Source organism: Pempheris klunzingeri, chromosome 11, assembly GCF_042242105.1.
Source record: "Pempheris klunzingeri isolate RE-2024b chromosome 11, fPemKlu1.hap1, whole genome shotgun sequence".
NCBI lineage: Eukaryota > Metazoa > Chordata > Actinopteri > Acropomatiformes > Pempheridae > Pempheris > Pempheris klunzingeri.
Genome location: NC_092022.1, coordinates 23,852,501 through 23,866,511, shown reverse-complemented (window position 1 = coordinate 23,866,511; position 14,011 = coordinate 23,852,501). Strand labels below are relative to the sequence as shown.

At 42.8% G+C, this 14,011-nt stretch overlaps 2 protein-coding genes across 3 annotated transcripts in view; one reads left to right on the top strand and one right to left on the bottom strand.

The window, feature by feature from the left end:
- Positions 1-344: 344 nt before the first annotated feature.
- Positions 345-5,690, bottom strand: commd7 (COMM domain containing 7). Its single transcript, XM_070839764.1, has 9 exons — positions 5,546-5,690; positions 4,282-4,335; positions 3,939-4,041; positions 3,028-3,084; positions 2,777-2,814; positions 2,469-2,559; positions 1,619-1,668; positions 1,463-1,511; positions 345-658 (listed from the first exon to the last, which is right to left on the bottom strand). Exons 1-9 carry the CDS (start codon positions 5,624-5,626, stop codon positions 582-584), a joined length of 600 nt encoding a protein of 199 aa, XP_070695865.1. The 5' UTR covers positions 5,627-5,690; the 3' UTR covers positions 345-581.
- A 1,780-nt stretch (positions 5,691-7,470) lies between these two features.
- Positions 7,471-14,011, top strand: part of LOC139209415 (DNA (cytosine-5)-methyltransferase 3B-like) — a 32,998-nt gene continuing 26,457 nt past the window's right edge. For both annotated transcript variants that reach the window (XM_070839120.1, XM_070839119.1), the window contains exon 1: positions 7,471-7,519. In XM_070839120.1, the coding sequence (XP_070695221.1) occupies positions 7,512-7,519 (8 nt within the window). In that variant the 5' untranslated portion in view covers positions 7,471-7,511. The remainder of the gene's footprint in view (positions 7,520-14,011) is intronic.

The following is a 14,011-nucleotide window of genomic DNA, read 5'->3' as shown; positions in this document are numbered from 1 at the left end:
GTATCTATTGGTCTGTGTGTAAATGTATATGTGTGTGTGTGTGTGTAATATTGCTTCAATTCAAATCAGTTCATCACATTATTATTCAAGCGAAGAAACAACAGGGCTGAACTTGATCAAACAGGTCTGGGTGAGGTTAGCTTTCTTTCTTCCTTTCAGTGTTTGTTCCCAACAGAAATGCCAAAGTTCCCCCTCTGGGGCGCTCTTAATTTTCATCTTAATAACAGATGAGGAGAAAGCATTGATGGAATATCAGACTTCATTCACAGCTCTCAAAGAACACTTCCCCTGCTGAAGCCAGGAGAAGAAACACAATGACACATTCCCACATTAAAACACATGAGTTTTCTCTTTTATGTTTATTGGTAGATTTGAGGATGCATGTCCGGCACTTAATACAATTTTCCTTCTGTGTTCAGCTTCGGTCACTGAGGGGCCGTCAGTGCCAAACACAGACACACAAAATGACGTAGCACATACCACACACTGCCCTAACTAACCCTGCAGCTACAGCCTGGCAAGAACACACACACGCGCACACACACACACATACACACACACACACACACACACACACAGACTCAGCTGAAACACTCCATGCTGGCCTTGGCTCTTTCCATCTCATGTAGGAAGTGGTAAAACTGAGGGAGCGTCAACTCTGGAAGACACATGGAAAGACGACAGCAAACAGTTAGCAGATAAGCATACTGAGGACCACTATGTTTCAAACTGTGCTTTAAAGGGAGAAACTCTCTGCAAGTGAAGAGTTTGAAATTCTGGGAATAACCAGAAGAAGTGAGTAGATAACATTAAAAGTATTCACCGACGTAAAAGTACTAATACCACACAGTGAACACACTTTCCTGCACGTTTACTGAGCTAAAATGTGTACCAAAATTGGACAGATGTAAAGACACATGGAAACTCTGTAAAGACAATGGTAGAAAGTGGAATCAAAACAGTAATGCATGTAAGGAATGCTGAAGCAAAGACATAACATGAACGTCTTCTGGAGATATTTGGCATGTGAAACACCAGGAGACGACACATAAATATGACGATGGGCTTGTTTAATATCAAATATTCACACATGTTGTGTTTACATGGGTGATCGTGCAGATGAAACACCAGATCACTGAAAACCAAACAGTTTTCAAGGAATTCAAATTCAAGAAACGCATCAAAAACAATATTGCTTCTGCAAACTGTGCATTCCTGCTGATTCTGAATATGAGTATGCTTGATATCTCCTGCCCCCCAGGAAGAAAACAGCTCACTTGAAACATAAACAGAATACATTTGAGCCCGTGCATCTACTGTATTTTTTAATGGTGCGCCACACATCTGGATCTGACGGCTTCAGATCGAGGTAGACAGGAGGCCCGACGGCTAAAGACAATAAATAATGTGCTCATTAACTTTTCAGTGCTGTTTGTGCCAGTTACAATAAAGGGTCACTCACCCATGTAGACGTTCTCGGTGGAATTCCCCTTTCTGACCACAAGTTTCAACTGCAACAGGACAAAGTTTGTGTTCAACGAAACAAAACGAACACGCGTGCGACTGTGTGTGTGTGTGTGTGTGTGTGTGTGTGTGTGTGTTTACAGAGCTTTCATACCTGCAGAAAGATGTTGCCAACTTTCTGTACTTCACTGGTGCCGACAGTCACTGTGAGTCACAAAACACATCATGATACTTAGATCACAAACAAAAACTGCGGTTCATTGTTTGGTTCACACTGAGATTACAGTCACTTGGAGGTTGTAGTTCATTTTGCCACTTTTGTTGGATTCGATTATGATCACTTGTTGGAATTACCCAGATCAGTAAGATCTATTTCATTACTTCCACAAGCTGGATTAGTTTTCTGTTGTGTAAAATACATTACTATGTGTAATGTAATGCTGGAGGAAGTATTCAGATACTTTATCTAAATAAATTTCATCACGCACAAACATAGTCAGCTTGTCGATTTCAAAGACGTTTGGTATTTTTGTAGAGAGGCCACAGTAAAATGTGCCATGTTGCCAGCAGTGGCCATGTTGGCTCTGAGACAAGTCAAGTTACGCGGATGGATCCAGCCGACTCATTGTTAACATGCAGAGACACAGTCTCTTTGCCTGGCTGAGGCTTTTGCATTTCAATAACAGTAAAGTAAACTACAGTGGAGTTCAGCACACACGGACACTCCCCTCATAAAGTGAACGGTGCCTTTTAGTATGAAGATCAGGTCCACAATAGCCTAACATAATGCTAATGACTCTCCTGCCTGGTGTATTAGCATTGTATGAATAAACACTGAGGCCTGATAGAGACCAATCAGCTGTACACAGCGGAGGGAGTTAAATGGGACTAAAGCTATGCTAATGACTGTCAGACAGTCCTGTGGTCATGAATATGTACTGTGGGTTTGCTTGGAGGGACAACTGCAGACATTTGGTGTGACGTCTGGCTTCGCTCCGTCTTACCCCCAAACTTCCACTCCATGTCAACCAGCTGGTTGACCATCAGAGTTTGTCTGATGGCAAGTCTGGACAGTGCTGAATAGTGCTCTCCCCACTGCAAAACACACATTCAAATGTCAGGAAGACTCCTAGATCGGCCTTAGATTATAAATTATGAACTTCAGGTGACCCCTCAAATGTATCTGCTCATACTGATGTCTCAAATAGTGGCAGCATGATGAGCACAGCACCAGGAAATGTGCTTTTCTGGTGCTGTGCTCATCACATCTAAAATGTAACAGATTTAAGAGCAGGAATTTATGAACAGTTACCTGTTGTGAAAAATGAGCCGCCTTGTCTTCGTTTAGTCCTGAAGAATCAACAGATAAAGCAGGTTTGGTTTCATGTGTAAAAAATGTCACAATGAGTAGAAATGCCGTGGGAATTAGGTGCCACCTTCATAAAACTTTTCAGCTTGACAGGTGGTCATAGGAGAAGACTGTCCCGCAGCTATCCTTAACCCCTGTTGTCAAATTGACACCGTTAGTGATCGACTCTGATGATGAAGGAGTCGGATATGTACCTAATGTCACTAGGTCTTCTTTGATCTGCTCGGCTGTCAGGTTTTTCTTCAGGGCTCCTGAGGAGAAAAAAGGGGGAAACACCATCACTGAGATGGAAAACTTCCTGCAGCTGCAGCTTTTCTGTCACTTTATAGCTGAACTCTAGTCAGCGCCGTGGGAAAATTCACAACAAGTGCATTTATATACGAGACAGGTGGTGCTATGGATGGCACGGTTGGATGAATTTTGACTAATACAAAACTAAAGACGCTATTAAAACAGAGCAGTTTCACAGTAAAGTAATAAAACGGAACGTTTTTGGCATCACCCCCACAGAACGTTATTGTTCACCAGAGTGGATGCTCGCAGCATTATCGTTCTAGATAATGTTAAATATAAATATAAAGCTACAGTCACAACAGTGGTTAGCTTAGCTTAGCATAATGAATGGCCTGTGCACAGGTACAATGTTGGCCTAGCAGCACCTCTACAGCTTTGTAAAGGTTGTACTGCATCGTACTGCGTGTTGTGCTTTTCACAGGGGGCTCACGTGCCACAACTTGTCATTCTTACATTTGAGATATGGAGTGTTATTTAGTGGTGTTTCACCACAGCCCTATGTGCATTGTATGCCTTTGGACTGAGCCAGGCTGTTTCCGGCTGCAGGCTGTAGCTTCATCTTTAGCGCACAGACATGGGAGAGGTACTGATTTTCTCATTTAACTGGCAAAAAAACAAACAAGAAAGTGTATTTCCCAAAAAGTCAAACTCCTGCTTTAAGAATGATGTGTTTGAGTGAAGACATTCCCAATTAGCACCATATTATCTCTATCTAACACCTGTGATTTATTATGTTTGTCTATTAAGTCTCAAAGAATACACTGTTTAGTGGATGGGTGTATGGATGTGTGTGTGTGTGTGTGTTTCCCACCCTGTGGCACCAGGAGGACGCTCTTCATCAGGTTCCTCAGGGGACCAGCACTCATGCCATGTTCCCCTGCAAACTCACTGAGCTGCTGCATGAACCTCCCTGTCTACACACACACACACACACACACACACACACACACACACACACACACACACACACACACACACACACACACACACACACACACACACACACACACACACACACACACACAAATTCGTGCATTCATTTGCACACACACACAATAGAGAAAGCAATGTTTTTCTTCGGTTCAGTTATCAAGGCACTGAGTCCAAAGTCCCATTAACATCAAAATTGTGTGTGTGTGTGTGTGTGTGCTCACCTCTTTAGGCTCCAGCAAGAACTGGAACAGAATTTCAATCAGACGTAGAAACTGCTGTACGAAATGAAAAAAACCAAAGTCTCTATTAATGTCGTAAAAATGTTCAGCTGTTTTTGGTTCGTTGGAGAAAAACACACTTTGATCAGCTCTTAATATCAGTTCTAAGTTTAAGGACCTTTGTCCATTACGTTCTTCCCAAAGTGTTTTTACTGGATGGTGATCTATAGTCCCTGTCTTCAAACTTACAAGCCAGTCATTTTTGTGCATCTATCAAACTTTTAAATGACGTGCACGTCATCCAGTGAAGCCGTTCCAGATCATCACAGGAATGCTCTTTTCTTCTGGCGTTAAGGAGCAAAAGAGCAACACTTTCCCGGATCAATGAAGGATACATTTTGTAACTGACTAACCCTTCGGACGAAACAACTGTTGTTCTGTCTGGTTTCTAAGTGACGTCCTGGTCTGTCAAGCAAAAGAAGAACAAGAATCTCAATGTTTCCACGTCACTTTTATCATTAAATTCTGTACATTTACGCACGTATTTACCAACTTATTTCTGTTTCCTCTTTTCATTATAAGTGAGTGTTGAGTCTAAAGCAAACCTGGCAAATAGGTGCACAGGTGATAAACCTGATTCTGGTGGTGTTTCTGTAGTAAAGAAGGCATTGTGAGGGAAACAGTGTTACAAAGACATATTTTACTCATTAGAGAGAACTAACAAGTAAGTTATTACACTGAAAAATGCCCCGCTCAGCATGTATCTAGGTATCTAAGTTAAAGAAAAGTTAAAAAACTGTACTGTACTAAGATCTGATTTGCTAATTCCCCAAAATATCAATATTATAGTGTCAGCATCTTTAAAGATCAGTGAATTTAGCTTATTGGATGAATGATAGAAGTGTGCTGTACTGGTTGTGCAGGGTTTGATTCACTGTACAGGTGGTGTGGTGCAGTGAGGAAGCAGTGATGTGTTTAATGACCCAGTGGACACCAGCCTGCTGTCACATGACTCTCATGAGCCGTTCACTGACACCTCTGGATAACGAGCTACACTCCCGTTCATTTAACTCCACGCATCCCGTAATTCAACTTAAAAGCCTCAAAAACCAGGACAGCCATTTCACCAGCATGAAGGACAAGTAAACGTCAGAGTTGAGACAAACTAAACTAAACTAAGCTGAACTAAACTGAACTGAACTGGAGCTCTCTGCTGTAGCCTTCCGAGCGATAATCCAGGCGTCGCGGCAACACCTGCTGGATTTACCTGCTCGTTGAATTTATTCAGGTTCTGAAAGTCGGTGCTGACAGAATCCGCCAAGACATCTTTGGTGAAGTGAAGCTGCATCTTTTCTATCTGCAAAAGCGCCGCAGCTGCTCTCCAGTCTGTTGTGGACTCCACTTCCGGGGTTCTTCAGCGCGCATGCGCACCAACTGGCTGCGCTGTTGCTATGAGGAACTTCAGAGAAATAAGGCAGATATACATTTATTTCACAGGAACAACACATGAATTACATTTAATTAAAATGAAACTGGTGCATTGGATATAGGACTTGGAGCTTATTTTCATTCCTTTGCCCCTAATTGTGCTTTTAAGGGATAAACACATAATAAAGCAAACCCAAAAAAAAAAAAAAACAAAGCAAAACTGATTCTTTGGCATTTGTTGTTTTTGTATCTTTGTACTTTTATGGTTTTGTTTCACTTTTTTGTGCTTTGAATTTCGTTGTATTTATTTACAATGACAGTAAAAGGAATCTAATCTAATCTAATAAAGCTCTGCAATACAAGCATACCTGACTATTTTCATTGTCTGTGATTCTGTACTGACTCCACCACATCTCAGAGTGAAATATGGTATCTTTTACTGCATTAAATTCATCAGATAACTGAAGCTTCTGTTTCCTTTGCAGATAAGAGTTTTTGCATTGTGACGGCCTTGCTGGTTTGTGTCTGTTGTAACATGCATACAGGGACATTTCATGAACTTGTAAAATATGGCCATTTGTTGTAAACACTGTAACGGCTATACAGCAGTTAACAAGAGGTACATTTCCACATATGCTCTGCTTATATATTAATGCACCAGGAACTGTAAGCCAATAATATGCCTGTTATAACAGAATACATTATAATAGCAATTTAGTTTTGGACTTTAAGTACATTTTTTGCTTCAATAAAAAGCGGTCATGCAAAACGTTTGCTTATAACAGGAAATAGCACATTGTGGTACCTCTGCTTCAACTTTACTCAAAGATCCAAATGGTTTTTCCACCACAGGCTGTAAAGTGAAGCTTCTCTGATTCTCTGAAAGGGTTTTACTTTTAAGAACATTCCTCTGATAGGCCTAGTAGGCTACTCCTGATTTATAGTCTGAACTCCTGTCATCTAACCTAATTAGAGCTCAACAGACAGACCACTATCTTTTGTGTTAAGATTGTTTTTCTCAGTACCTTAAGTACATTTTGAGGTAGTTGTATTTTCATCTCGTGTCTCTGTACTTGTTACTTTGATGAATGGGTAGTTTAACAGTGTATAAAGTACTTAAAATCTTCTCCACCTCAACCAGCTCCAGCTGAACACACGCTGATGAATCAGCATGTCTTGTGACTGTTACTGGTCAGCACTGATACTGTGGAGTCCTGCTCCCACGTGGTTTGATCCATCCATCTATAACACGTCAAAAAACATACAGCATTATGAAAAAAGTAGAGTAGTAGTAGTTTCTGTTGAGCAACACCGTGGTTCTTCTCCCTGGGGGGAAAGAAAAAGTCTGTTCTTTTTTCCCAATTAAATATGATTTACTGACTACAGGGAGGGAGGGGAGAGAGGGAGGGGTGGGGGGGTGTTCTTGGTGGTAGTTCCTATTCACATTTTTGACCTTTGTGGACAGAAAGTGGGAGTGGACATTCTCACCTGAGAAAGGTTTGATCAGCCAATCTCCTCTGCCCTCTCTCACTCTGCAGGCTTCACTTCAGCTGGGCCGACCCACACACACACACACTAGAGAGAGAGAGAGAGAGAGAGAGAGAGAGGCAGAGATCTGCAGCAGCATGCTCCGACAGAGTGATCCGCTCCTGTGAGAGGACGAGACCGACTGCTGATTCGTGCCACAAGTTCAAGGCTGAACTTTTCCAACTCTTCCGAAGACACTTTTCACAACTTCCACCCAACAAGCACCGACGCGTCTTCTCTCCACATTTCCCCTCCGCGGATGAGTGCAAGCAGCGTGGATGATTATGTAAGTTTTTCACCGGGGGGTGGTGGTGGTGGTGGTGGTGGTAGGGGGTGTTTATTGCAGGCAAGTGAAAACTCAAAGCTCACATATATATGCGCTCAGTAGAAATTTAAAAAAAACGTGCTTTGACAGAGTTTTGGCGGCGCGCGGACGCAGCGTCTCTCTCTCTTTTCTCCCTCTTTCCATCGCGCACCGCTGAAGTTTGTCGCCCATGTGCGCGGCGATCCGAGCTGCACGGAGGGGATGTCGGACCCGATGTGGCTGCAGCGTAGAGAGAGTTTCAGAAAGCATTCCTCCAGTAGTGATCTCAACGCGCCTGCAGCCTCGGAGTTTTACTTGATAGTGCTTTTTGTTATCAGAGTCTCTGCGAGGACTCCAAGGTTGCTTCTGGTGACTTTAAAGCCATTTGTTGTGCGCAATCGCACCTTCTATCTGTAAGCTTATGGTGTAGCGCCGTTATTAAGGCTCACAGGCGGTGGTTTTAGATGACCCCCGTGCTGGGCTGCCTGCATGAGGCTTTGGGATCTGACGACAGGCTGTTTCCTGGTGTGAGCGCGTCCTGACGGTGGAGGCTCACCGGCTGCACTTCCTTCAAGGATCATGGTTCTGTTGTCACTGCAGTCAGCAGGGCTGTGGACAAATACATCTGCAGACTGATCAAAGTATTCCCATTCATATCATGCACATGTTTAAAATAGAAAGTGAAGGATAGGAGTCATCTAGAGGTGAGAATGAATTCACACCATTCAGGTGCCAGGTGGACCTCCCCATGCTCCAAAAAGGCTTCAGTGAGCCAACACATACCTAAAACACACTCTTCGCTTTTGTTTTCGGGTGACTTTTGGGTTTTTATAACATAATTTGATGGGACAACCAACACAATTAGTTTACTCACCAAGAGCACTAGCTGTAACAGCTGGCCTCACATTCAGCCTTCAAGACATTTTAACAGGAACATGTCTGCCGTATCCATCAATTATTTATCACCGTGTCACTAAAGTGTCACTATCTGGACTAGGGTTGCAATTCACTTTTATTTCCATTGCCAGTTAATCTAAATCATATCTACAACTATATTTATAGTGCATGAAGTGACAGAGCGTAATCAAAAACACCCACCACGCTTTCTCAGAGTTCAAAACATCCTGAAAACCCCCAAATATTCAAATTACAGTAATATGAAACAGAGAAAAGCAGCGAATCTTCAGGCTGGAGTTCAGGTCCTTTTGTATTAACCCCCAGAGACACGAGTCCATTCTCTGGACGGGGTTTTGTGTATTTAAAATCATACCGTAACATGTTGAAATGTTGAAAAGTGAGCGGCTCCATTCACTTGTGATGCTCGTATGGGTGGTTTCTTAACAAGAATACCTGGAGGAGCTCATCGTGAGATAAATGAGTCACGCTTTTATTTTATAAGATGATGAAAAGTTTTGATCAAATGCCAAACACATTCGCAATCACCAGTCTACCGTGTGAACGACAACCACTGGCACTGAGACGCATGCATTCATACACTGTAAGTCCTGTAAGGATTCATTGTCGTGTCTTTTATTGGATGCCTTTCAGATAACCCCCAAAATGAAAAAAAACAGACCCGCACTGAATGTTACACCTGCATATTATCACCATCTCTTGGCAACAGTTTGCCTATTTAGAGAATGTTAGTATGAGCAGGGAGCAAACTGGAGAACAACCTGTGTGAACACACCACGAGTACACAAGCAGAATAAATCTGATTCAGGTTATGTAAGTGTAGATCTGTAGATCTTTTAGTTTGAAACACATGAGCATCTGCTTCATCGTAATCAATGTTTTTAGAATGAGTGAGAGAATAAGACAAGACAGACGTCCAGAGCGGAAGTCGATGAACTGATTCGTCAACTTGCAGAAAATTAAGAAGCAACAATTTTGATAGTTAAAGTATCGCTGGAGTCCATTTTTAAGCAAAAACAGCAATAATTCTCATTTTTTCGAGATGGATTTCTACCTGTTTTCTGATCCTCTATACTTAATCAGTTATAACAGATGAATGGATGATGAAAATAATAATTTGTCAATTGTGTCGCAAAGTTGTGTTTTCTTGACTGTAACTGATGCAATTTGTGAAAAACGTTTGTCCAGAGGCTGTGATAGAACTAAACAGGGTGTCCAGTCACTTGTCGTAACAATGATGGAGGCCGAGTGGTGTTTTTAAAAGCGCTTTAGGAGAGGCTGAGATTGTTTGGTCACCACCTGAACTCTGAGCTGGTCATGGCTTCTCTCTAGAAATGTGCCAAATGTGTCTTCTCCATCCGTGGGGTGTTATCTGTTCACAATTAGACACTGAGAGAAGTGCAGTAAACAGGATTTTGCCCTCCTTCACTTACACCAGAATCACATTAGAGGCCAGTGTCAGCTGCAACAGCAATTGTACTTGTTTTAAAATTTGAAAGGTGTCTTAAAGGTTCAGTTCAGATCCAACACAACTCACTAACACAAACAAACTAACCGGTCAAGGCGGCGTTAGTCCAGTAAATCCACAGTTCTGAGGGGTGAAACTAGTCTTTTTTGTCAGTGGCTTTGAGGAGAGCGATATAACAGCTGTGTCTGGTTAAACCAAGCAGATCTTACAGTTCTCTCTCTGTGTGGATCCTTTCCATAATGGTTTAGACACTTGGAATCAGAATCTGAGCCTGTCAGTGGCTAAAAACAAGCACTTTTAGTGGACCCTCTTTGACGGGGGGGAAGTTGCATCCAAAGGATTACACTTCAGTCATCATGGGTCGTTCTCAGCTGCAGGTGGAGGCTTTATGTACCCATCTGTCATTTCAACCCCAGAACATTTAGGGCCCAGGTGTAAAAATACTTTGTTTATCATGCAGATGACCATCTAATTGATTTGCATATTTAGTGCATGAATACAAAGTAATGAAATGGAAAGCTTTGCTATTTACTGAAAACTATTGACTCACCAATGGACTGCTCAACGGTGCATCATGTGACCGGGCGTTATCAAACCATTTGATAAGGGCGGTCTCAACCACAGGTGCTTTCCCCTGCGCATCCGTTTTCAGACTCCACAACTTTTTTACCCATCATGACTTCAATGTGCTCGCAGCACCGGCCTCACCTAGAGAGGTAACCATGAGGCCGAGTATCACGGGAGGAAAGTAAATGTTACTACTAACGAAAAATTAAAAGGAATGACTCCCAGGCTTTTCGATGCCGTATAAGCGAGTGATCTCTGTCGTACGAGTGGTTTCCACTGTAACACCTTGATGTGATGCAACTTTTTCTCTCCTCCATCCACTTAAAATCTACACACCTCACTGGGTGGAAGTCATTGGGATCATTTTCATGTGGGGCCAGGGATCGCTGTGACTTCTGATCAGATCACAACACACGTATGTCATACTGTTCTCTAGTGTACGTAGCCATATTTCCCAGTAACTCTTGTTCTTACCATACCAGTGTATCACTGGGGTTAGTTCAGCTGCAAAACTGTGCTTCCTGATCAGTGTCAGTAGCAGTGATGTTCATCTATTTATCTTCATAGTTTGTGACTGTTGCACATAACACTGCTCCTTGTCCCGGCCTGAGTGGATGATATACTGTGTACTGCGTGCCTTCCGAGTTCACCCTGTACAATAGGCCACAAAGTAGACAATGTATAAAGTGTAGGGCCCGAACTGCTCTGGAAGGGGCCATAAAGTACATGACAGACAAGGAATGCAGCCCCCAGTGAGAGACCCTGAGGAGCTGGCCCCCCTTTAGCACACACACACACACACACACACACACACACATTCATGTTCATACCCTTTGGGGAGCGAACAATCCCCTCTTGCAATGCGGTCCCTAATCTCTAACCACCAGACACAACTTTGATGTGAGGTCCCCCCCACCACCACCACCACCACCCCGCTCCTTGTCCTCCGTGTCCCCTTTGTGGGCCCCTCACTCTCTGCCCTTCATCCTTCCTCAGTTCTTCTAATTCATTCTCGCCTCCACCTCTCTGTATCTAAAAGCACGAAACATGTTTCTGCAAAGAAACAGTCTGGGACACCTTGAAGCGAGGAAGCAGAGTCAGTGTGGAAAGTCGGATCATTTTCTAGTGAACGCTCATAGTTTCAGAGAAATCTAGTGAGAGAGTGTTTATGGATGAAACAGCCTACTCTTGGCTTAAGAGTGAATTAAATACCTGACAAGTAACAGTACAAAACAGGACATCTCTGCTATGTGAAGTGCATCTAGTATTGTCAAACTCATCCTGACATCCAGCTCTGCTTTAAACCCTTTGTGACTGATCACGCTGCATTTTAGTATCACTACTGATTGTTAAAGACAGTATTTAGGCTTTGAACGATGGGTCACATTTTTGTTGCAGGCATGACCAGTTCTTGTCACAAAAAACTGAATGATAATGGTGCCAGGTTTGCAACAGGCTCAAATAAGTCATGCAAAACCTCACAGATTTCCCTGTTGAATTATTCCTCTCTTAAATTAATGGCATAACTCCCCCCTCTGCTCACACAGAGGAAGGAACAATTCAAAATAACATCAATTTAATAAAAATGTAACAGTAAACTCTCAGGATTTCTTTTATTCATAATATTTAATATGCAAATATCATACATCTCCACATAGGTCTCTGTCCAACAAACCTTAAAACATGTTGCAGTGCAACAGCACAAATACTTTGAGAAGAGTTTTTTTCAGGAAATGAGACACAACTATGTTCTGTTGGCCTGCTGAGCTGTAGTGTGTACAGGTGGGTTTTAGGCTGCCTGAACTAAGCCACACATGTCACCGGGAGAAACTAATCCAGGCCAGAATGTGGCTTTAAGCAATGCTCCTAGAGGAGGCGTTAACTTGCTGTTTGAATGATGAACTCCTTCACCTCTGTGGCCCGATAAAGGGAGAGCCCCTCACTCATTAATATGTATTGATGTCAGGAGACAGTTTGTCAGTCAGAGGGCACCAGCCTCTGCACGCTGACTCACACAGAACAACACCACTCTCTCCAAGCGTGTGTGTGTGTGTGTGTGTGTGTGTGTGCGACATGTGTAATCACATCATCATATTGTCTGGACTCAGGTCATAAAGCCTCACAACATAAAGCCATCAAATATTAGTTATAAGGGGTAATTCTGTTATTTGTATGGCAGTAATTAAAGTAATTTCCCTTCACAGAACACGGGACTCACACAACAATACAAACTAACCAATCAAGGCAGCGGTAGACCAGCAACTCCTGCGTTTTGCGAGGTAAAATCACTGTTTTTGTCAGTGGAGTCTGGTGGCTTTGAAGAGAGTGATAGTGGCTGTTTCTGATTCCATCTTCCAGGTCCATCTCTGTAGGGATCCTTTCTGTAATACTATCAGATGCTCAGAATAACAAGCTGAGCCTCCCAGTGGCAAAACCACTACGCTTAGTGGACGTGCTTTGACGAGTACCTCAAGCATTTACCTTGCAGCCATTGTAGCCTGTTTTGCAGCTTCTGGCTGATACCATCGACTGGACCAATTCCAAAGCAGTCAGCATATCCATCTTGGTAGTTGCGTGTAAGTTAAGTCTGTGGGGTTTTAATGCTAAGACGATGATGATGATGGATTCATTAAAGTGTGATGGAAGCTCGTCAATGACCTCGCCTCCAGATACACAAGCACACCACACATACAGTATGTATATACATGTAGATAGAGAGATATATACACTCCTCTGAACGTAGAGTTCTGGATATCTTCTGGTATCTTCTGATAAACGAGTCTGATAAAAGTCTAAAGTGGAGTTTCATCTTGTTTTAAGTGACTCCTGTACTGGCAGTTAAATCAGCTGTGTCGAAGCTAAATAAAGCTCATATATGAGATGGTTTCACTGAAATTTGATTCGTTTGCGGTTTTGTCGGCCAGCTCATTTGGACATAAGGAGGAAACTGCATCGCTCCGTGTTATTATGGGATTTGTTTCTGTGCCTCCAGGCTGGTCGATGTGAGTAAAACTGGAACTGACAGTCGGCTACCTGAGGTCTGTACGTCTCTCCGTACAGGCATGTTTGACAAAGCAATTGACCTGTCACCACCTTGAAATTTAAACCTGAACACACACACACACACACACACACACACACACACACACAGTGCATATGTGTTCACATACATTCAGATGGCGTCTCAACCTAATGTACAGTCACACAATGTAAAAAAGCATATGTAGCGCATGTACAAACGCATTGTTCACTCCCTCACTCTTAAACACACACACACACACACACACACACACACACACACACACACACCCTTACTGGCCTGTGCATCTGTTTACCTCAGGTCTGTATGGGCATGTCAGATCTGCTCCTACCCACTCATGAAGAACAGGAGAGGCCAGCATTGTCCTCTCCTGTCGCAGTCTTTCTCTTTGTTTTCCTCCCTCTACTTCTTCTTCTTTACCTCTTCCTCCTCCTCTTCTCTCTCTTTTTCCTCTCTGTTTATTCACAAAGCTGTATTTAATCAC